Raw genomic sequence first — 24853 nt, 5'->3', positions numbered from 1 at the left:
CCTGCTTCTGCAATTCCCCTCAGTTGTGACAAGGCTGAAACCCATGTGAGCACACACCAATTCCCCAGAGCTGCTACCAAAACCCTGTTGAATGGGATTCAAGGCTTTCCAAGTGTTAATTTAGCCCAGAGATTATTTGACTGGAATTTTTAATTCAGCGTTTCCCAGTGAGCGTAGGAAGAGCCTGACAGGCACAGCCGTGGAACATCCCAAACCAGGCATCTCTTCCCAGCTGGAAGTGTCTGTTGATTCCACCCAGAACTCTTTATTTTCAGGAATCTGAAAACTGAGGTAACTAAGACGAGGAAAAATCCCTTTGCTGAGAGTGGCTCAGCACTGGAAGGGGAGTTCCCCCACAGGGAAGTGGAGTCACCATCCCCAGGAGGGTTCAAAAAATGAGCAGATGTGGCAATTTGGTTTCATGGGAATGGCAGGATTCAGTCAAAGGTTGAACTTGATGATCTTGCAGGTCTTTTCCAAACTTAGTGATTCTGTTAATCTGTGATTCTATAAACCAGTAACTTTCAAAAAACCAGAGATGTTTTTTTTTTTAAATGGAAATCAGAGAATGACCCTAAAACACCAGAGAGGCTGGACTTGGCATCCCCAACCTGCTCCATCACCCCTCCATCTCAGCCACAGTGATGATGGAGCTCAGGTGACCACTCCCAGCAAACTGATTTTCCACAGGAGAGTAAAACAATCTCAGAAATTCCCAGAATGAGGAGCTCACACTTTTGGGATCAGCTCCATGCTCCAGTGTCTGCTGGAGTCCAGGGCAGCCACGATGAGCTCAGTGAGATTCTCGCCTCATTTAAAGGTCAGATGTGCTAAAACACTTCCATGAATTCTGCCTTAAACCCAGCCAGGATTACCCAGCCAGTACAAACAAGTGCCATCCACACTGGCATTCCTTGCAGGAATTCTCCTGCCAGCACACAGCATCACATCCCTGCCAGGCTCCTCAGGACATGCCAAGATCCCTGCCAAAATCAGGATCTACCAGTTCTCATCTGCACAAAAACTCACATTTCCACTGGAAATAGAGCTGGAGGGACAGGAAAAGACTCAGAGGGACTGGGAGCACCCAGGACACTCCTCACATGAGAAGGTTCTGTACTGGGGCAGTGTGGGATGATCAATTACAAAGTGCATTTAGTTATTTTTAATCAACTTTTTTTTTGCCAGAGGGACATTTCAGTAAGAAAAAATCGTCAAAAAATCTCCTGCACCATGAAAATCTAACAATGCAAAAGAAAGGTTATTTTCTTTTTCCTGGAAGAAATATAACCCTAATTCTGAAAGCAAATTGCAGCACTGCAAATAAATAATATAATTTAACAACGTTTAAAAACTTCAGATCACAAAAATATGAATGCAATACATACATACAATTAGGATATCCAACTTCCTAGAGGTTCAAGACAAAACTTATTTTCCTAGAGCTGCTGGCTTATTTATGTTAGAGCAGCAGGGATAGACAAGCGTTATCATTTCTACAGCTCCTCTCCTGTAGTGCCCTTTAGGCCTTGATAGCTCCCTGTATTGTTAGGGTCAGAGGACAAGTTCATAAAACCTCTAAATCATATATAACAAGCCTTAAAAACCTAAGATCTATAATTTTTTCTCTCTAGGCCTATGCAGAAGAATCAAAGCACAGACAGAGACCAGCAGAAATAATGACCACATTAAACAGCTTCATCAGAAATTTATGAAGTAAAATTTGTCTTTTTTTTTTCTTTCCTTGTTGTAGACAAAAAGCCAAAAGATCTTTTTTTTTTTTTTTTTTTTTTCCTGGAAACTCAAACAAACCCCAACAGCCAACAGAATTATTTTAAGACCTGACTCTAAGATCTTAATTTTATTTTCCATTTTCTTCTTTCTTTTATTTCAATTTTGGAAGAAAATGTCTGTTCTGTTTTATGAACAATCCCCTTTCAATGCAACGTTGCTTGGCTAAGTACTTCCAAAATTAATTCTCAGGGAACAACCATAACAAGGTTTTTCTTTGCTTTGGTTTGTTTTCAAGTAAAAGATTTTATTTTCCTGTCAGGAAAGAAAAGAAAATAACTTGGCTTCTGATGTGTCCTTAACACCTCACTAACTTACCTGCAATGAGCATCATAAAGATAGGGGGAAACAAGAAAAAAATAAAGATTTTTTCTGCTTTAAATTCAATAAATGTGACCATGAGGAAAAAAATATTACAGACTAGTTACAGAATAATGAAGTGTGTGGGAGTTCTGCATAAATACTAAATTCAGGACCAGACACTTTAAAATTAAATGAGTGGTAGAAACAAACAAAAAAAGACACGGATATCTTCTCTGTCATAAAGACAGGAAAATCCAGCAATTTAAAAATTGTCTGATAATGGTATGGAGTTTGTAACAAATGATCCTGCCTGAAGCACTGTACTGTGTATTATTATGTACAGTAAATTTATTATTAGTAAAAAAGTACAAATGCCTCACAAAACAGCATCACACTCGATTGCATTTGGGATTTATATAAAATGATAAGCTTTTACACTTCATACCCAACTTCTCTCGTATTTTTTTTTAACCTGGATTTCAACAATTCCCCCTATTCCTAAACAAGCCCATGTTCCAGGCACGTTCTGTATTCATAAATATAATCAGAGTACATCTCCACTTCGACTGATCAGCATCAATCAATGTCAATTAGGAGCAAGTGTTGGGGAGACAAAATGCGACACTTCACACTTGATCTTGTCAAAGTGGCACATAAATATGCTGGAAGGACAATATATATTTTGGCTGCATCTCAAGCCCAAACAGGATTTTATCCCAGTTCTGTGGGTCTGTAAAATTCCTGCCCTGAAAAAAATCTGGTTTATTTCTCATTCCCAACAGCACAAAAACCATTTCCCTGGGATTGTGGAGGAAATGCATGCTGTGTCTGTGTGCTCACTGTTACCTGTCCCTCTGCCACGGTCTCGGTGTCGATGATGGTGACGATCCCAGGCACCAGGGGACTCCGGCGGAGGTTGCTGTGAGCCAGGATTTCCTCCTCGGTGGCTCCCGACGGCAGCGTCCCCGTGAGCTGTGTCACCACCTTCCCCACCATTGTCAGCCCAGTCTTTATTGTCTGCAAAAAAAGGAAAATAAAAACTTTAAAGATGTTTAGGGCTGTACTGTGGGCTCGGCTTGGATTTTTTGTAGAGATGCATTTTTTTAGGAGTGATGTAGCAGCTGCAAAAGGCTGTAACAAAACAGCTTGAAAACTTTGGCATCCTCGCAAATGGAAGAATTCACCTTTATTTTGGAATTCAATTATGCCAAAGCATTATTGAAAAAAGAAGTATTTTAATGTTCAAAATGTTTTCATATTTAAAGTATTCCAGTGTTGGGGGGATTTTTTACTTTGATTTTACTTACTCCAAGAGCATGGATGGTCAGAAGGATCAAAGATGAGGCCACGATGGGTGTGAGGAGGGCAGTGTTCACAAAGAAATACAAACAGTCCCCAAAGCTGACAGAGTTTTGTCTTCTGCACAGTGCAAGAGACCAAGAATTTGGCCTTTGCTACTTCTGACACACTCATTTTTTCCTCAGCAATTAAGTATTAAAACTGAATATGGGACTCAAACCCAAGAAAATTAAAAATGCCACCCTCAAGGTCCTGGAAAGGACAACTCCCAGGCACATCCCAGCATAAGGAATGGGACTTTCCAGGCTCTGCACATTTCCCAGACGTGGCTTTCAAAACACATTCAAAAAAGCACCAGCTTTTAGCAGCTAAAGATGCTGAAGATCGTTTTTATTTTGCTTTATTTTATTTGGAGAAAGAGGCAGAGTAGACACAGTAGGAGAGATGCAGATTGAAAGAAAAACAAGCCCAACTACAACTTTAAATATTTTCTCCTTGAACCAAGGACTGTGCCTTATTTGTCTGTAAAGAATTGAGCAGATTTATTATGCAATATAAATAAGAAATAGCAAAAGAGATCAGAATGGAATGACACTGTAACAAGCCAATTCTTAACTAAAAAGACAAGCTAAGCTGCCTGCTAAATTGAAAAGGAAAAAAATGTCCAGATCCCAGGCTGAAACCAAGAAGCAGCCACAAATCAATTGCAACTGCTTTGTTTAGTGCTAAAATCTCAAACTGCAGTGATTAGAAAACACATTAGTGTTCATCAATTAGCAGCCAAACGTTTGTTTTAATAATTCATGGGAAATGACTTACACAAAGTCTGTTAGTGTGTTGTCAGGAAAACCTCTGAAGGGCCAACAGCAGCAGGCGCCACACAGTATCGATGGCCATGGCCAGCCAGGAAGGCTGATTAACCTCTGAGATGCCTCTGCTGATGGACTCACCCCATTAATGCTAATGGAGATACTTCCACTTAAAATCGAGCCAGGCCTTTAGCACAGGAATGGCTTTGGGGGTTTAAAGTCTTTAGTAATATCCTGCCATTTGTTTCTTGTTATTTCTTTTTATACCCGGCTACGACAGAGGAGAATAAAACGGGTTTTAACAGTGGCGAATTCAGGAGGCTGGGAAAGGTAACATAAAGCAGATATTGATAGCTGAGGAATAAACCTAAAATAGCCCCAGTGCCATCACAGGAATGCATTCCAGCCCTCCTGGCAAAAACTGACAAGGCAGTTTTTTGGCCAGTAGTTAAAATCCTAGAAAATGATTCGTTCTCAGTTTATACAGCAGGGAGGAGAAAGCAGTAAATGCTACACAGCAAAATACCTGTGCAAGGGAAAGGCGAAAAACTGTAATTGACCTGCTTTAGAAAATATCTTTAATATTTATAATGAGAGCAGTGGGATGACAAAGTACCAAACATAAATTTATGGCTCTCTAGAAAAAAAATGACCGTGCTTGTCCAGGCAGCTGAATCCCTGCTCCGTGTGGGAGCAACGTGGGCCTGCAGCAGGGAGAGGTGTGCAGAGATGTGGCCAAGGCCATTAACTCAGAAATATCAGTGCAGAACCATTACAGCACTTACTGCCCTGTGCTGTTGTGTATATTTGCAAAAACTTCTGGGGTAATCTTTAACCTTTCCCATGCCATATCAGCTGTCCCCTCCATCCATTAGGGCTAATGACCTTGCTCTCACATAAGCTGTTAGTTCTCATTAAGAAGTTATCAGGTAACAAGAGAAAACAGATGCAGCCTTTGCTAAATCACTTTACCACTACAGGATTAAAAGATATGGAGAAGGAATCAGGCAAAGGAGTTATGAGGTGAGAAGGACTTGGTTTATAATTTGATGCGAGACATGTGACAGAGCAAATACATTTTAAATGAAATGGGTTGAAGTTTGCACTGTCCCAGTTCCTTTGTCACTGATGGGAACCTGCCAGTGAAGTTTGCTTATAAATAAAATTAAAATATTTGATCCAGTTTCTTTTGTAACCAGTGATTCACAATGCGCAGAAACACACATTATTTATAAGCTCATGTGTACCCTATCTACTTAAAAATATGGCTGCTCATATTCATTTAAATATAAAGAAATACATATATTTAATTAAAATAAATGTATGCCCTCATACCTCATTTAATTGAAAAATAAGTACAACTTTAATTAGATGAAAAGAATTAAAATGCACCATTCAGTGCCTGTTAGGATGCTTTGTTCCAACAAAGGCCTTGCATCCTTTTAGTGACAACACAATATATTGTTCCTGTTTCTCATAATAAATGTATTTTATATTATTTATTCAATTTCAAACGAAAAATCTATAGAAAGCAGAAAGACATATCAAAAAGATCTGCCTTGGGTGTCAACACAGTGAGGCCGAGCCTCACACTCAGTTTGAACAAGGTGATAATGGGGTTTATTCTGAAAGAAATTCCATGTCCATTCTACTGTGTTTGTCCAACTGGACTGAAAAAAACCTTTATCCTATGGAAGGAACCTTCTAGAGAGGATCTGAAAGGCAGTTCTCCAAAGAGACCCTGCTGAAAGCCCTCAGCTTTCCTTCTCTTTCATATGAAGGTTCTTTCACTTCATTAGGAAACTGGAAGCCAACCAGACAAAAGGCTGTAACCTGGCAAAACAAGAACTTTAATGGAACCACTTCTGAACCAAAAAGCAGCAGTGCAGGGAAAAGGAAAGGACACCCACTTCCCAAAAAGCTGATCCTGTGCTGATCAAAGCAAAGGAATTACAAACCCCTGCAGCTGATAGGACACAACAGCAGCAGAGGTTCATAAATGAAGAATTAAATAAGGAGGGAGTGAAGTTGATGGTGAGGCAATGAGATGGACAAAGAGCTCCAAAGAGCTCTTTATCTTTGGAGCATCTTTATATTTGGAGCATCTATTTGCCAGCAAGAAAGTCAGCCCTGCAGTTATCAGAGATGAAAACCTGCTAGATAGCAAGCCAAGACTCAATGAAATCACTAATAAATTAAACATTGCAGATTTACTGTGGCGCACTCGTGGATAACAAATTAATACACTAAGGCTGAGACACTCCTCAAGAGCCAAATCATGCAAATATTTAAAACTATATTAGTATTAATCTTGTCTATTACAGTAACATCCAACAGGCAGGAGCATGAGCAATGTGCTGTGCAAATACAGAGTAGCACAGCGACCGTGCCCTGGGGATTATCCCTTTTCCTAACTCTCACTGGGAGTTTATCTCTGTACAGAGGCTAACAATCTTTTCTTTCCTATGATTATAAACACATTTTATCTTCAGTATCTATTCACATGATGCAATAGCACTACTTCAGTGTGATAAATTCAGCTTAACAGCAGAATTTCTGGATGATGATCCCTGGCTCGTACTACTCAGCAGGGAAGGTCATCAGCTACAGTGATCTGTTTGCAGGATTTTGCCACATCTGATCCAAACTGGGGCTGATCACACTAAGCCAGTCAGTTTTTCAAACTTATCTGTGCTATAAAAAAGATGTTCACAATGCTGAGATTGAAGGAATTTGGGGAGATTTCCCCTCACAAACCTTTTTTTTAACTGTGCTGATGGTGAAAGTACACAGAAATCCAGCGAATCGCCTCGGGAGAGGAGCAATTCCAGTTCCCCTCAACAATGTAAAAAGCTGTGATTTTTCTCCTTCTCCAGCCACACTGTGATTGTGATGGAATATGTTTGTTTTTATATTTTGTTTTCACATGAGCTGGCCTGCCCTGTGTCTCTCTTTGTGGCTTCTCCTAACTGTTGTTTTCTTCGGTGCCACTGAGCCTTCTGTCCTGCGCTGTCATTTCATTCCTATTATTAGGTTTGTTTTGTTGCACATATCAGAAATGAGAAGGCTGGTGGTAACAAGGGAAGCTTGTAATCAGCACCGAGTTCAGCTCACAGTGCCAAAACTCACTCTGTGTGTGTGTGTGTGTGTGTGAAAAAGAAATGGTTGTTGCAGCAAGGAAAGGAGCTGGGAGGGAGACAGTAAAACAAAAGTTGTGCTCAGTCTTGTTTAAGATTTTTCCAAGCCATGGGCTTCTTTTGATACTACAAAAGCCCAGACATTTCTCTGAAAACAGAGGGATTTTATAACATCATCTGAAGTAAGAAAACGAGGCAATGGAACCTATATGTAAACAGTCATTAATAAGCTCTAACCTTCAAAGAAGGTAATTCATTAGCTCCAGTACTGCGCTGTCACCCTTCAGAGAGAGCAAAATGTATAATGGGGGTGTGATGGAGTCCAGAAAGCACCAGGCACTTGTAAAGTCACTTTTCATGATGCTAAAAGACTAATAATTCACAATGTTGATTTCCAATCATATAAACTTGTACCATTATGAATAGCCATTATACAAATCCATCCCACTGTCACTTCCCTCTAATATAAATATCTGTTTCTAATAAATAAAATTTTAAAAAATCAGTTCAGAAACAGGAACACTTTGTGGAAAGCTACAGTCAGAGATTTGCAGGATGGGGAGTGCAGGCACGGTGCTGATGCCTGCAGGATTCTCAGCGTGCTCTCCTCTCTGTGAAGGGAGGGGGGTGATGACACACAGCACAATTCAGCAGGGAAACCTCATAATTATGTTCCACGAGCAGCTCTCCCAGGGCAGATGATGGACTCACTTTGGCAGCACTAATGACTGTGGCAGTGTAAGACTGAATGTTGTCTCCACAGGCTCCACCACGGGATTGATGGCATCGGATCAGCTACAAGAAGAAAGACAGCAACCAAGTAACTACTATTAAACTACACAAACCCATAACCCATTACCAGAGCTCTTATTTATCATGTACAGTGGTGTATTTTTTCCTACAAATAGCAAAAAGCCCTGCTGAGACACTTAACCCCTTTTTATAATCTTCTGGGTGCCACCCAGACTGTCGCGTCCCCCGCTCCAGTTTTCAATTACCAGATGAGTACTCACTAAGAATTCATAAACTTTGAAATGGTGGGATTTTTGGTCTGGCAGCAATACCACAAATAAATTTAAATAAATATAATCAAAAGCTTTAGCCATGTATATGTAACATTAAATATCAGACATTCTAAGAATCCGAGTGTGGCTTTCCCCTCCTTTTTATGACGAGCAAGCAAAGAAATGACAAAGGAAAAGAGTCGTTTGAAACTTTGCATTTAACAGATTAAAGGAATGTACATGGGGTTTGCTTTTTATTGCCTTCCTTCAAAATCAATAAATCAAAACAAGACTCTTGTACCTGCCATCACCCTGCAAAAGTAGGTTTTGCCTTTGAACCCTAGCTAACAACAGAATCTGTGCTTCTATGTAAAATTAGAAAAAAAATAGGTATTTGTTGCTTGCACACAGAACATGCTGCCTGTTTAACTATTTAAGCTAAATAAAACTAAAAATTACTGTAAGATGCATTTGTTTCTAGAGGCTTTTCTGTCCTGCTTATATTTAGATATCTAAATAAAAATACTTAAACTAGGGAAAGCCCACAGTGAAGTTACCTGGGAACACACAAGCCATTTAAACCCCTTTTGTGATACAATTCTTTTGCTGATCAGTGGCTGATGTTCTGGCAGCAATACTTGCTGACAAGGGTTCAAGTTTTCCAGCACCAGCAAGGTGTGGCACTAAAGGAAAGGCAGGCTTGAATTTGGGAAGAAATCAGCTGTGCTGGAGGAGGTGTAACAGCAAATACATCTCTAAAGTCTGATAAATTTCTGGCTCAGCTCTAGAAACAGCTTCTCCAGTCACAGGTGGAAGGGAGAAAAAACATCTGCTTTGAAATAAAAATAAGGCATTAGAAGCTGAATTGAGGCTTCGCTTCAAGCTTTAAATGCACAACCACTTCTCTAGGTAACGGCAGTGATCATTTCTTTGCTTGGGACCTATTTCCTTTGTCTCTAGAAAGAAGAAAAAGTCTTCAAGCATTTTCTTTTTTTTTTTCCCCTGGAGCTTAACTTTTTCAAAGATGTTCAAAAGTGGCCAATTTAATGCTGTTTTCTAACCTACAGAGTGCCCTGCTGTGTTGGTTCAGACAAACCCAGGCTCTATCCAGACTCAGTTTCCCCAAACAGAATTTAGGAAGTGTTTTTTGCCTACCTTCACAAGTGTCTGTAATTAAATGCTTTAAACTTTTAAAGCACAAAATGGGTTGATTATTGAGTTACCTCACTGAAACACATGTTGATGGCTGTCTTCTCTGCCTTCCAAGTTCCTGAGCTTAAATCAAATGTGCAGAGTAAAGATCTGATATATAAAAATACTGAGGTTCTGTCATTTTAATGCAACTCCTCTTACAAACCTTCTTTTGCACGTACCTTTTTCCTGAGACCTTTTCTTTTCCCCCATATATATACAAAAATCTAGAAGTATTTTTTGATATCAAACCCCTCCTTACCTTATTTTCTGCATAAGCAAGCCAACGGCTTCCAAGAGCAATAGGATTCATGTTTGGCCCTGGACAAGGATAGCAGCCTGCAAAGTTTGAAAAAGCAACATTAAGAAATATCTTAATGACTTCTTCCAAAGAATTTTATTTATTGCCAAGAAAACAAAAAGTCTAAACAAAAGCCTTTCAGTTGCTAATATCACTCAGTGGATGCTTGCATTTTAGTTTCTGGAGATAAGGCTGTGGTTAGATGAGCTATTTTGAACACTTAATTATGTGTAAATATTAATTTCTCCTTATGTTTGCATTTTTAATGCCATTTTGATAAAAAAATGGCATTTTGGGGTGAGGGAATATTGATGTTTGACTCGACTGGTTGTGTATCTTCACATTTTAATTCATTTTATTTGATTGCCACCTTTCTGTTGGTGAACAGTTTGTCCACTTCAAGCTCTTCTAGATTTTTATTGAATGAAAGGATGTATTGTGCTCTTGGTTTTGTTTTTAATAATTCTATATATAAGCCCTCAGCCTTTCAAAATGCTTTTGGTTTTGATTTTAACAATTCTATATACAAGCCCTCAGCCTCCCAATATACTTTTGCACAAACTTAACTTTACACAGTGGGAAAATTTGTAATTCCTTTAAAAACAGTGGCAATGTTTCCACTGTTCACCTGCTTTCCATTACCTTTATATTATCATTAAAAATAGATTGATACATATGGATAAAAATGAGTGTAGAAAAGAGAATTATTCCTGAGGATTAAAACATGAAAATACCTATAAGAGAAAATAGCTGCGAATGAAAACATGGCAAGGCTTAAAATGAATCAGGCCCGTATTAAATGGCATTTCATAGATAAAGTCTTTAAAATATGTATTTTTATAAAATGTTGTAAGTAAAATAAATATTTTTATAAACAAAATAAATCATTTGTATTTAAAAATAAACGCTTTTACATGAAAAAATAAGGAGGAGAGAACGGGGGGAAGGAGGAGGCTATCAAGCAAATGGTTAATCTCAGTTTTCATCAGTTCTTAGGCTAATAGAGTCAATTTTGCAATTTAAATTCTCTCACTGATTGGCCAAGAAACAAAACATTGAAGACCTTACAGACATGTGTGTCTGATTTAAAGGAGCCCTGGGCAGCTGCTCCTGTATCCCGGGCAGAAGGAGCGCCGGGCTCAGGCAAACAGCGTTTCAGAAGAACACGTACAACACAACTTTTCTGCAGCTTATTGCATAAAATCCTAACAAAAAAAATAAGTAAAACCCAAACCCAGCCACAGCCAGTTAAGCTTCTATTTCCCCAAAATCTCTTGTATGAGACTCTGACACTGCACCCACAGCGAGGAAAAGCACCCGGATCTCCGCAAACATCCAGCTCTTCTCCAGCAGGCTCCAGAACAGCCCAGAACATTTACTGAGGACAGCAGGACTTACACGAGTGGAATGGGTTCATTTTCCACACCTGCAGAGCGGTGAGTGTGTGTGTGGGAGGTGTTGAGACGTTTCTGGAAGTTTAAATGGACATTTGACAACACTCTGGATGCGTTTTTGGGCCCGCGTAGGCCCCGCCGAGATAAACAACCCTGGATTTCATTTTCCAGAGCAGAGCACTGAGGGTATTGCAAAATTCCAAAGATCACAGCGAGCTGTTTCAAAGGTCAGAAAGCAAGGGAAGGAGAGAATTAATTCATCCAATTAAACCCATGTCAGGCCGGGGAGGCAGAACCCAGTGAGGGTTTTGTGAGGCCTTATCGCCGCCCTGATCTCAGGAAGGAAAACGAATTCTGAAGAGATGATGCCACAATTGTTACTGCATTCCAGGAGTGCATAAAATGTGGGTAGCCAGAGCCTCTTAAGGAACAAAGCAAGCAAAAAAAAGGTTGTAAATACAGGCCTGGGTTGTAAATACAAACGTGTTCTTCCGATGACATTATAGATCAGGACCAGTGAGGTTTTAATACCGACTTCTGCCTCGGCAGCTCTTATCTGGGTCAGGAAAGGCATTCAGGTCCCCCAAACCTTTCTTTTACCTTCCCTTTTATGTATAAAATACAGCATTAAAAGCTGCCAGATGATAACCCTCGTCCTGTAAACCTCTACAGTGACTTTGGAAGCAGTGACTTGCGTTTCCCAAACTCATAACATCCCTGCAGGAGAAAACTAAAGGAGCCTCAGCAATTCAACAACTCACAGCAAAATACAAGTCTTGCTTGGAAAAGGGAGCTGTTCTCAATTACTTCAGTGAACTGAAGTCAATGAAGAACTGCAAAAGAATTCTTCAAATCCAAAATTGATCACTGAATAGAAGAGTCACTTAGAAAAGCTGGGACTGCCCTCCCCAAACCCACTGCCCGTGGTTTGTCCCATGAACTGGGCTCAGTCAATCAGGCTCCACACACAAATCAGCCAATTCTAAGAATAAACTCCACAAAGGTCAACAATTCAGCTCGGTCCTAAACTCTACTCTCCGATACGAAAAACAGCATAAAAAAAGGAGCTATTTCCTCCCTTTCTTTTCTTTGCAAGTCTTTGCATTTTGGAAACTTGCAGCAGCACAAGGATAAACAAAGGGTTATACTTTATGGGAAGGAAAAGCAAATTGTTTTTCTGCTTTCCAAAAAAACAGCTGGAGTCAGCAGAACATCATCTATGAGGCAAATGAAAAGACAGACACAGCGTGACCCATCGAGCTGGGCCATCCAATCCTCACCAGCCCCACTCTCTTAAAGATTAACTTCTATTTCTACTAGACTTCAAAACAACAGAGGAAAAAGCCATTCTAAGCAATAACAGCAGCAACTTTAGTGTGTTTACAATAGGAATGAACATAATGAGAATGCAGAACTAACTGTCAAGAAGACCAAAGTTTCCAAGTTTTAATGACAGCATGGAGAGGTCATCCAAGAAAGGATCACTGAGGGAAAGTCCTTCCAAAAGTGCAGCAAACCAAGCAAGTACTAAAAAACATCTGATCTTAGAACCAGCTTAACTGGGCCTATCACCCACAAAAATATAGGTGAAAACCTACTGGAAACTACTTCATAACTTTTGAGTACACAGTGATCTTCTGCCTCTGTGCAGAGGAAATGAGTAACTTCAAAGCTGCAGAAAAAAAGAAGAAAAATTGCATTTTGAAAATCAGAATCAAAGTCCAAGTTTTTCTGCTAATTTTATCAAGTTCCTACATCCAAAAACTCCAACTGGTGCTGCCCTAAGCAACAGTGAGGAACAAGAAATGGGCTCCAAGATCCTTCTGAACAGGGCCATGGCTAAGGGCACCCTGGGACCTCCTATCCTGTGCCTTGCTTTTTCCACTTCCAAGATGGAAGTGTTGCCTACAAACAGCCCCATAGGGAAATTCTCCAGTGTTACAATTTCTTAGTTTCTTAGCTTTTTTGTTAATAACTGGGTTATAAAATGGTAACTGAAATAAGCACCTGGTTTGTCATTATTTGCATTCGAAGATGATTTTATACATTTTGGTTTGCTGAGGATATAGGAATCCCACGTTACCTGAAGTTCTCCAAAGAGCTACACAAATGTTTGCTTTGTGAGTGAGCAAAAAGAGTTATTTTACATTATTTTTCAATTACTACCCTTGTGGTAACGATGAAAATCTGTACCACCCTTTGGAGATTCATATCCATAATCCCATAACAACCCAAATCACCTCCTCTACTCAGCTCTGAAAATTCACACAAATATCCCCTTCTCTGATTCTGGATCTTTCCATCAGTCTTGAGCTCCTACAGAAAACTAAGGCTCCAGTCCTTTCCTTGAATTGTTTTCCAAAAGCTCATCCTGGATCTTCAGTGATGCCAATGTGAACACAAAGAGAGCAGCCAAGAGGAGAAAAGCAACACATTCCTGTCCTCCCACTTGTCTTTTAAACAAACAGCACATCGGGAAAATGCTGCTCAGAGGAACAAAGTCATTACAAGCCGTGTCAGCTAGATCAGAGCTTGGGCCAATAAATCACCAAACACACCACTAATAAAACTTGAACCATTTCAACTGGGGCAGCTCTTCAGCATCTCCACAGCTTTTTTATAAAATAAAGATTCAAAGGAAATACAGGAATACAACACTCTCTCTAGAAAAATCTGATATGAACAGTCAGAACTTGTCTAAGCTAAGTCAGGGCTTATTTCCAGTTTGCAGAATTCCTTACCCAGAGCACAACTTTATTTCTTTCTCAAACCTCACTAAAACACACTGTAAAGTGACATCTGATAAACCACTGCAAATTAACAATGGAATTAATAAAGCTGAGGGACTGAAAGAGCCGAATCAGAATCATCTAGCATTGCTTCCCTTCAAACACATCCCATCATGTTTACCTTAAGACACTACTGGTTGATTTTTAATTTCACAGCACATTATAAGAACTTTATTCCCTACAACAACATTTATAGTCCAGAAAAAAAAAATCTGCTTTTGGTATTTTCCAGACTTTCATCCCCTCTATCCTGACTTTGTTCTTACTTTTTAATGAAAAACATTTTAAGTTCTTTTCTGTCTTGTTTCAGTCTTTTTTCCCTATCAGTTTAATAGGAAAACTTTCTTTTTCCATTGTTTTCACTGCTTTCTTTTCCCCAATCCTCTCCAGTTTCCTTTGCAGTGGTACACGCTCATCCTTTTTTATAACTAGTTTTGATTTACTGTTTCCTAGGGGGTGGATTTTAATGGATATCTCACAGCTTGTACCTGTGAGGAATCCATACCAGAGGAGTCCAGTTTTATTTCAAGCTGAGAGGATGGGCAGTTATTAATAGAAAATCCTTTTAGGATTCTTTCCCTAATCCCAAAATAAGGCAGAAATGGCATCTTTTGGGTCACAGGAAATGCCATGAAGGCAGAGATTCCCAGGCTCATCTCCATCCTAAGGAAACCTTCCTGATTTCTGGAGACACAAAAATTTTTCTGATCAGTGCCTGGCAAGGTTCATTAAAGATGACACATGTCATCTGAAGTGTCCAGTGGTTTCAAACACAGTTTTCTAAACAAATTCCAAAAGAAGTAACTCATTTTAACTGAAATTCTTTGCCTTTAATCATTCAAAGGACTTGCTGGATTATCACTTCAAAAATCAGTGAAGCAGGGCCATTGTGTATTTTTAAATAAATAGCTCCAAGAACCCACTAAAGTGATGCTACATCCCTAATAATCAATCTGTAATTCTTTTTCTGGGTCTTACAAAACACAGAGCACTCCATAGGAACGAAATTACAAAACTCCATCCTTAATTCTTGCAGCGCAGAGCAGCCAGAAAGCAGATCCATGACAGAGAGCATAGAAAGGGAATATGCAATAAATAATGAGTAGAGTGATACTGTTGTAGCAAAAACATTGTTTATTCCAAGGAAAACAAATTATATAAGTTGTTTTATCTAATATTTTTTTGTTTGGTTGTGTTTTTGTTTTTTGGTTATTGGTTTTTTTTAGCAAACCAATTTTTTTTGTTGTTTATAAACTGTATAAAGCAATACTGTTTACAAATTCCTCTGGGTTCCTTCTAGATGAAAGGCCCTGTGTAAATGTTATTACTCTCACACTGTCACATACTTTCCAAAACTCTTCTATTGTTCTTGTACTTCCTTCTGTTTAAGTATCACCCGTAAAATGGAGTAAAAGAGCAAAGGAGCAGGCTGCACCCCCTGAGAAATCAGGTTTGCCACCTAAACCATTTTTTTCCCTTATTTAATTTTAAATCGTAGTGGCATTACTGCTATTAAAATACTAAAAGGAAAAAAAAACCAAGTAGAAATAAATTGAAACAGTAAAGCCATAAATGCTAGAGAGAGGCTTTGGAGAAGGGTCTGGATCACCAGGATAAGGGGAATGGCTTCACACTGTTAAGGTCCTTCCAACCCAAACCATTCCATGATTTTGTGCTATCCTGCATCAGAAGAACTGAATTCCCTCAGAGAAGCTTATGGAAGGACCACAGATTAATTTTTTTAAATGTTAACATTGCTGTTGCTATTATTATTATTATTATTATTATTACTACAGAGATCTCCTTCCCTGTCCACTCTACCACGGCCGTTTGAAGCATCTGCACTTTGATGGTCCCAGTGGGTCCCTTCCAACTCAGGAATTCCATGATTTTATGTTTTTACTGTTACTCCACAGGTCCAAGCCCAATCCCAGAGCTTTTACTAAAAATATCAGTGGCCTTTCATGTTCATTAGGCCTGGCTGTTTAATTTAGCACCAATTGGACTGATTTCAGGGCAATGTTTAATCTCAGGTTTACCTTCTTTTTTTGTTCAGACTTGGACAGTGACAAATAATAAAGTTGCCACTGAGGTTGCTGTTTCTCTGCAGGACAATGTAAGATGGCTTTGCTTGCCCTTTAACATTGAGGATTTGGGGGCTTTAGATAAAAATAACTTATATAGAAACAAAGAGCACTTCCTGCTTTACATCTAATTTGTAAAGCTGTCAGAGCCAGGAGATATGAAGATACACATCTTGGGGACTAAGGCCTCTGTTGTGGCTTTATGCAGCTTTTCTGTTGTATTTACACTTTCCTGCAGTGGAGCAAAACCTCCTGCAAGCACCAAAGCCATTTGTTCCCATAAATCCACCACGGTGCCCCTGAAGACCTCTCCAAAAAGTGTTCCAGCATTATCCTGGAATGGTGAGACACTGGTTCCCACAGCCAGGAAAAAAACACTCTTATTTATAAATACCACTGTTAAAAAGAATAAGCAAAATTAAATCAACATTTCTCAGGGAAAAATGCTGTGAAGTGGCAGGTGCTCATATAGATGTGTGTGTGTAAAAATTAGAAGTGCTTATAGCAATCCACAGCGACATACTTGGCTCTTCTTCACTGATCAAGAAAATCCTGTGACTCAGGAGCTCCCTTCCCACCTGCCCTGAGGACTTTCGATCTGAGCTGATCCCCCCCAGACACAGGAATCCTGTCAATTATTATCCTGTGTGGGATAACCAGGAGAAATACCCACAGCTGAGGAGTGAAACACACAGAACTTCTTGAAGAATGTGACTCTTCAGGCATTAAATCTCTTCATAGGACATCCAGTGTTTTTACTTCAAAGTCAAGAGCTCAAACTGCTCCCTGTGAGCCCAGCAGGGAAAGGAATTCCAACAGAAATGTCCAAAAAAGCCTTGGTGATTTCCAGACCAGCCCTGTGACAAACTGAAACCACCAAATTATTCCTCGTGTGTCAACGTGAGAGCAAACAGGAATCCCAAATCCAAACTGCAGATTAGAGCATCCAACACCATTTGGATTGGGGGTTTTATTCACTTGGAGAGGTGCAGGGCATTTAACATCCACTGACCGATTTTTGGCTTGTGGTGAGGAGAGCCTTTTGAGACTTTCTATACAATAAAGTACTCTGACTAAAATCTGCAAAATTACCTCTCAGGGCTCTACTGAACAGCATCAATAGAAATGTGGTGCCAGCTAATGGCTGCAATAACTGTCTCCATCCCTGGGGAATAATGGATGGAGAATATATCAATATGAGGAGTGGAAGGGGCAGGGAAGCTGAGCAGGCCCTCGTTATCGGACACAGGGATGATGCCACATGCATGATGTTATCTGTGAGAATCTTTACTCAGGGCCCAGGGGGTGGGGAGGATATTCTTTATGGAGAAGGAAAGTATCCATAAGGCCATATTCATAATCATCAGCTTTCCACTAAGTAAGCAGTTTTGGGGTGAGGGGCACTGATGTAATAGAAATCAATGGAATTCAGCTTTTCTGCAGCTTTTGTTTAGAGCAAAGTAGGGGCAAAAAAAGCCTGAGCATCACTTTGGTTTCCGTGCTTCTGTTTGGTTTCTAATCCTTCAGTCATGTGCAGAAAAGGCTCTGAAGGAAATCTGAAGTGAACCACAATAAAACTCTGAGCTATTTAAGAATCTATTTAAAATCCACACCTTGACACTCACAACCAGCAAAGGAAACACATTCCTAACATAAGCATAACATTATTTTTTTTTTTTTTAGTTTGGCCACAGGAGCACTTAAAGCAGTGCAGGATGTGAAATTCCTGCTTGGCTTTCTCCTCTCCTTGCTGTGAGTTCTTTCTTAGGGAAAAGGAGCTGGCTCCAAGCACAGGGAGAGCAGTGATGGATGGAAGTGACTGCCACGAGACTGATGCTCTGCCTTTTCCTAGCAGACATTTAAAATCAGAACACCCCACAGGGCAGATTAGAGGATATCCTGGTAATTTTTCTACAATAGTTACAGCATGTTTTCCCTCCACGTTTAAGCACCTGTCTTAAATTCCCTCTCCCAGTCTGGAGCACCTGTACCCTGAGGTTTTGTTACAAAAGGCACAAATAAAACATGCTGGCTCCCTGCCATCCAAGTCAAACCAGCACAGTTCCATGTAATCCTAGGCAGGGGAAAACAAAGGTTAGTTCTATGTCAAACTTGCTCAGGAAAAATCAGGAAATGCAGGAGTTAAAACATTCCAACAGCAGCACGAACTTGACCATGTTCTACATCCTGAATATTTTATGGTATATTTATGGCAACAATATATTAAGCTACACATCCAACCACAAAAACAAAAACAGAAAGACAAACACTCCTCATGTGCATGGCAGCTGCATTAGCATTTCTGAGGAATCTCAGGATTCCTGACACTGCTTTTAATTGGACATTCTGCATTTCATTTCTACATACAAATAATCAACAAAACAGACCAGAGATGCTGCTTCATGTTTGTGCTGTCTCAGTGAGGTTCTAAGGCTCCCACACCACTCAGCTGATAGGGATGGAAGATGTGATCTCCACATCATCACCAAATCTTCTTGAAATAAAAGGTTTTCTTTTCCTTAAAAGTAACAGAAAACCCTTCAAAGAGTCAGTGGCCCTCAGTAGTATTTCTGACCTTTATGCCCTCACTCCTGACCAAAGCAGTCAGATTGAGAATCTTTTTCGTACTGACAAATTCTCTGGGCAGGCAGTGACATCCTCACAGCTGAGGTGCACCAGGATGAGCCTGGGCAGGACTCAGGCTGCCCTGCACACAGAGATGCTCCAATAATGCAAACAAAAAGGCCTCTAAGACCTTTTTCTGAGCTTCCTTTTCAAAGATTTCTGCTTTTTTAATTGATACTGGTGCTGTCCTTTAATAAATTTTTAAAAAAAAAGGCACAGCCAAAGAAGCCAGTCGTGGCCAGTTGGCTGCCTCCCAGAAATCCCTGCAGCTAACGAGGGAGCTCATTTACATCCAATTTCAAACACATCAGAGGAACTTAAGCCTTTAAAGATACACTCTCAGGTCGAGGAGATTTCAGCACATGAAATGGGAAAGCTCAGCCAAAAGCTCTGCTGCAGCCCCGACGTGCCAGGGCACGGCACCCGCCTGGGAGTGGGACCCAGGGAATGGCTGAGCTTGGAATCCTCAGGACAGGTCCCAAAAACCCATAAATCCAGGGAAGAAACACAGGGCTCTGCCCACCAAGCTGGGAGGGGACAGGGAAGGGCTGTGGTGGCTCCAGCTCTGGCTGTTGGGGTATCCGAAATGCCCCAAAAATGAGGTTGTCCTTAATTAAACCAGAACAAAGTTTGAGAAAATCTTGAGTTTCTCGTATCAAAAAGCAGCACAGCTGGAGAAATACACTGGGATTGGTGACATTTCAGGAGTTTTTGGATTTTTTAAAAAATAATTTGGTAATTATCGTCAAAAGTTTTAATTTGTCCTCTTTAAATTCCACTGCTGTTCCACAAAACAAACTGCAAATCAGAGTTACAGTTAAGAATAGGGTATCTCTGTTCCTCAAAATTAACTTCAGTGGATTCATTTTTAAAAATAAATTGCAGTATCTTTAAAAAAACAAAACCAAAAAAACCCAACAAAATAAGCCCAAAAATTCTCAAAATACACATTTAACTGAGAGGTTTTCTTTACTTTTCATGTAAAATAAAGCAAGGCTTGTACCCTAATTCTTGCTGCATAAAAAGGAAGTGATGAATAGGACACAAATAAGTCCTTTCCCATTTGGATCTTGTCGCTGAATCCCAGCAGATTCCCAGTATCTTACATCCATGGATAGGAAGAAACTGACACCTATTGGCAACTTTAATATTACTGCATAAAGATGCTTTCCCTCACACTATGACAAGAAACATCTTCTCCTAGGGAGATTTTTTCTATGAATACACAGATAATAGAAAAAAATAATTTAAACTTTTCTAATTGTGACTGAAAATCCATCCAGAAAAATGCAGACTCTTTTCAACAATAAAACTCTGACCTTTCCAAAGTAAATTATGAACTGTAAAGACACATGAAAAAAACCCAGTGTGCCTAAGGAACAACTGAAAATGAACAGAGGGCAGATTGCTGTGGGTTTAATTGCTGCAGATGTGATAACCTGGAACTCACACCTGAGGCTTTTACACACATTTGTGCAAAAAGAACAAAAGAATCAGCTACTGATGGATGGCAGTGTGGGTGCCCCTAACACTTACAGTTACAGCTACAATAAATATAGAAAAGAGTTAAATACTGACACAGTAGCATCTGGATTTGGGTTTTTTTTGAAGCAGGTTTTCCTGAAGCTCCAAACAAAGTCATGAAGACCTGCTTTGAGGATTTAGGAATAAAAGAAACAAACAAAAAAATCTCAGTCCACCTCTGAGGCCAAAATTGTACGTACTGGTAACGAAGAACTTTTTGGTGAAAGTGCAGCTGTCAAAGGCGGCGATTTTCTCCTGCAGGACCACAACAAGGATCCTGAAAACACAGAAATGGAACGTCCACTTTAGACATTAAATGCATTGGTTTAAAGATTCAATATCTAAATGTAATTATTTCCAAAGCATCAATATAAATCCTACAGTGATGAAGTGCCAGGTTACCAATCCCTGGCAGTTATCGAGGGTTCTCTCTCCTCCCAGCCACATAAACTCCACTTCAGGAAGTGCAGGGGTCTGATCCACAACAACACAGCTCATTTGTGATATACCTCCTGCAGTAAAAGCTCCATTAAAAAGCAAGAATGGAGCTGCAAAGACCCTGAATTGCTCTCACTGACTCAAACAACAATCAAATCAACAATCAGCAGAACACGAGCTAAATGTGAAATAATCCCATTGCCCACCTCAGTGCAAATTTATTGAAGCATTTCATTTACTAAAGGCAGAGGGGGTGTAATACCAAGAACATCAGCACACAAACAGAGCTGAGAGAAGCAGAATTTGGGTCAATTAGCAAATTAAAGACGTATGTTTATGTGCTTGCTTGTACATTACACACTTTTATTGTGAAGATCGAAAACCACAGGGTAACTATGCAGGAAACATGGTGCTGCCTCAAAAAAGAGAGCCCAGAGATGCAAATACGGAAGCAGAAGAGCATCTTGGAAGTTTTAGAACCAGGGAACACCTTCTCCCACGCTGATGGCTTCCCAAAACCAAGTTTGTAAAAGCCTGACATGAAAGAAGCACCTGGGAAGCCAACACATAAAACCTACATTTAGCAATATGACATAATTAATAATCTGTTATTCTCTCATTAGGCAGACTGTGAGAAAGTATTTTTAATTAGCTGTCAATATAGATCATTATTAAATATTGTTTTAATAGTTTTAATTGTAAAGATACAATGTGGAAAAAAATTAATCACATCTCTCACTGACTAAAACACACACCTAATGCTTCATGTGAACATTACAATTGTGTATTGCAGCCTGGAACAGTCACCTTTAAAAATGGGATGAATCACCTCAGTCTCAACTCCTATCCTTGGGGAAAGGGTGATGATTATCTCCCAGCAGTGTGAATCAGCCTTTAACCCCCTTTTCCCTATTTTTACCTGTTTTGCTGTAAGAAAATTTCCTCTTACCCCATAAGAGGTCAATACCTGTGAAGGACTACACTAAAATCAAAACATAGACCATCCCCTCATGCTTGCTGATGTTTTCAGATATATAAATAGTTTAAATATAAATTTTTAATACAAAATTTTTAATATAAATTAGTTTTGGACAAATTAGTAGTTTTAGTTAAAAGACATCTTCCAATTGCTGAAACTGCAGGAGAGAAAAACAGAAGAAAATACATCAATTTAACTTTTTCTACATTGCCTAAAGTAAAGGAAACCAATGAATAATGGGGAGGCTTTGACTGCAGGGGGAAGTGTAATGTGTATATACTGAAAACCTATGGGTATTTGATGGGAGTATTTCCCAATCCTGATTATTTTTGTTTTCTCCTCTTTGAAGACACTGTGTCTTTCTGCAGAAATGAACCCCCCAGATGGATGATTCCAGAGGATTTATTCATCTATTTATTAGTTGCACAAGTTTGATGCACACTCATCTACTTCCCATCTGCAACAAAACCAGGCACAAAAAACTTATCATTCTGATGTTTTCAGTTATTTGCGTTATTGTTTACTGAAAGACCATCCATTTTGGCATGGCAATATGTATTTCCAAAGAAAAGCAGTAATTTCTTCACCCAGAGCTCTACCTTTACCCCAGGAATTCGATTGCACCACTTCCCCAGGGCACCTGAGGCCACAGTGACTCAGGCAGTAATGGGAGGGTGAAGCGAGCAGGAACGTCAGCAGAGCTTGGACCAAAGTCACCACTCCAAATTCTCCCATCACGAGTGCCAAGGGATCAGCAGGATCCTCACACAGAGATCCTGAGATTTCTCTTCTGCCTTAAAAAGATGCAGCAAACTACAAAGCAAACCACAAAACTTCAGTTTTGTGTGTCTGGGAGAGATGGGGATTTCAAGTTAACTCAGCAAAATTTGATTCCGTGGACACAACAGCTCCTGTTCTGCTGGAGCTCTGTGATCCTCAGCCTCCAGAGCCATTTTCTCTCTATCCCAAGCCAGAGATGCTGCTTTGTTATTTGACTCACTGGAACATTATTCCCTGCAAACCACAGACTGCACACCAGGAATGTTTTGGATGTGCAGGAAGGCAAAATCCAACAGACCAACACGAAGAAGAGAGACATAAACTCCTTAGTGCTCTGTGCTGTTTAAACTCTCTGTGATCCCATTTCTCCAGCTGTAGGTGGATCATCGAGGATTTCGGCGATTCCTGCTCACTCTTTATCACAACTGAAAGAAGCTTAAATGATTTTTTGGTTTGAGCTTCTTAAACCAAAGCCATGGGGGAAGCACAATGATTCTGAATATACTGAAATACTCCTTGAGAAATGGAGAAACAGAGCTGTGCTTACAGGAAAGTCAAAATAAGAAAATCAGGGAGGTCATACACCAGAAATTGCATTTATTACCAAAATCTGGCATGCCCTAACACACAAGGCATGCAGAATGAGCATCCTTACCTCTTATTACAATGCAGATCATAAATAGGAGTTTTGAACTGGATGGACTTGACCATCTCTCCTGTTCTCAGGGAATACAGATCCACACAGCAGTAGGGTGGGCTGGTGCTGAAAGGAATAAAAAAAAATATTTTAATGGTAATCAGGATATTTTTAAAATTGGGGTTTAATGATTTCATCCTCCTAATATTGCTTAGCACACTAACGGAAAAGTCACAGAACCGCAGAACTATTAAGGCTGGAAAAGACCTCCAAGTACATCAAGTCTTGGACTCAGAATTCCAGCAATCCCAGCAGAATCCTGGAGAACAAAGGGTCAATATAAGCCTTCTACATTAAGAAGGAAAACTGAATTATGATCTCCATGACGGTCCTGAACCTGTATTGTGCAACTGATTATCAAACACTTGGTTTCTTTTACCACCAGTAAGACCTTGGCATAGCAGCAAAAAAAAAGCCATGAAGCTTTAAACCACATCCTAGTTAAAAACTACTCCTCAGAGTAACTCTCTCCTACAGGGAGGACTTCCCCAGAGCAGCAGCTGAGCTGCATGACTTGGGGAGATGGAGACACCTCACCCAGAATTTACATTACGTCCCTGATGGACTTTTGTTTGAACCGTGTAGATCTTTTCAACTGCTTTGTGTCACTTTTATCATTTAAATATAAATAAAAGCCTTAAGGCCATTTCTTAATAAAAAGGCTGAGTGGGAAAAGTGCTGAGTGTTCGATAGGGCTGAGGAAGGCAGTGGTGGAAACCCTTTTAGAGGCTGAGGAGAGGCTTTGATGTGGCAGCTCTGTTCCACAACACCTTTCTCCCCCTCCAAGAACGCATTAAAACCTTGGCTATTTCTAGGTCAAGGAATATGAAGGAGCACAAATTGCCAGCTGTACAAACATATCCTGAGCATTGGTAAAAGAGGGTGTTCCCCCCTGCCCATATCTGTTTTATTTTACAGAGTTTCACACAATTCCTGCCCCAACACTCGCTTGTCTCTTGGATCTGCTCAAGCTGCTCGAGAATTTTCTGGAAAGCTGGAGGACAAATGCCAACTGTTTACCCCCAATGCCTCAAGATAATAAAATGGTTTAAATAGTAATGTATAATATACAGTAAATGCACAGCAAGACAACTGTCAGAAAAATAATAGAAAAAATAGGTTTTGACATTTTGCCCACTGAAATTTTTCCCAAAATATACATTTTTCTAGGCCAGTAACTAGAGGGTGCAATTTATTACTTCAAGCACTTCAAAGGCCCTTCAAAAACACCTTTAAACCAGTGAGACTCAAGCCAGCTCCTTCACATTAAAGTTCACTGCTGCTCAAAAACACAAAAAAACACTGCAAGGTCTATGTACAAACTTTTTAAAATTAAGTAGTTTATTACCTCTAGCAAATTATGATGTTGATAGAAGGGAAATTTCAAAACAGAAATCACCAAAGTAGATATAGCTAAAATTGTATCAACACACTCAATAGTGATTACTATTTCTACATCATCCTGTGTTGAACACTTCTTCCAATTTATGGGTAATAATTCTGTCACTCAAATCCATAATTATTATTATGGCTTAATTATTATGATCTCTTGGCTGATCATGGTAAGACCATTCTACTAATACTTTTTTCAACCACACAGGGTAAAACCTTGAGTTCAAGTGCCAGTAACCAAGAAATATCATGGAATCACAGAATTCCAGACTGGGGTTGGGTGGGAAGGGACCTTAAAGCTCACCCAGCTCCTCCC

The 24853-nt window shown here is 39.7% G+C and overlaps 1 protein-coding gene across 10 annotated transcripts in view; it reads right to left on the bottom strand.

Annotated features, from left to right (window-relative positions):
* Positions 1–24853, bottom strand: part of BCAS3 (BCAS3 microtubule associated cell migration factor) — a 300310-nt gene that overhangs the window by 243481 nt on the left and 31976 nt on the right. For all 10 annotated transcript variants that reach the window (XM_032129570.1, XM_032129573.1, XM_032129578.1 and 7 more), the window contains exons 8-12: positions 23104–23211; positions 20452–20528; positions 9797–9873; positions 8051–8134; positions 2941–3111 (exon numbers count right to left, since the gene is read on the bottom strand). In XM_032129570.1, the coding sequence (XP_031985461.1) occupies positions 2941–3111; positions 8051–8134; positions 9797–9873; positions 20452–20528; positions 23104–23211 (517 nt within the window). The remainder of the gene's footprint in view (positions 1–2940; positions 3112–8050; positions 8135–9796; positions 9874–20451; positions 20529–23103; positions 23212–24853) is intronic.

Source organism: Corvus moneduloides, chromosome 20 (genome assembly GCF_009650955.1).
Source record: "Corvus moneduloides isolate bCorMon1 chromosome 20, bCorMon1.pri, whole genome shotgun sequence".
NCBI lineage: Eukaryota > Metazoa > Chordata > Aves > Passeriformes > Corvidae > Corvus > Corvus moneduloides.
Note: the sequence above shows the minus strand (reverse complement) of the source record. Positions and strands in the feature narration are given on the sequence as shown.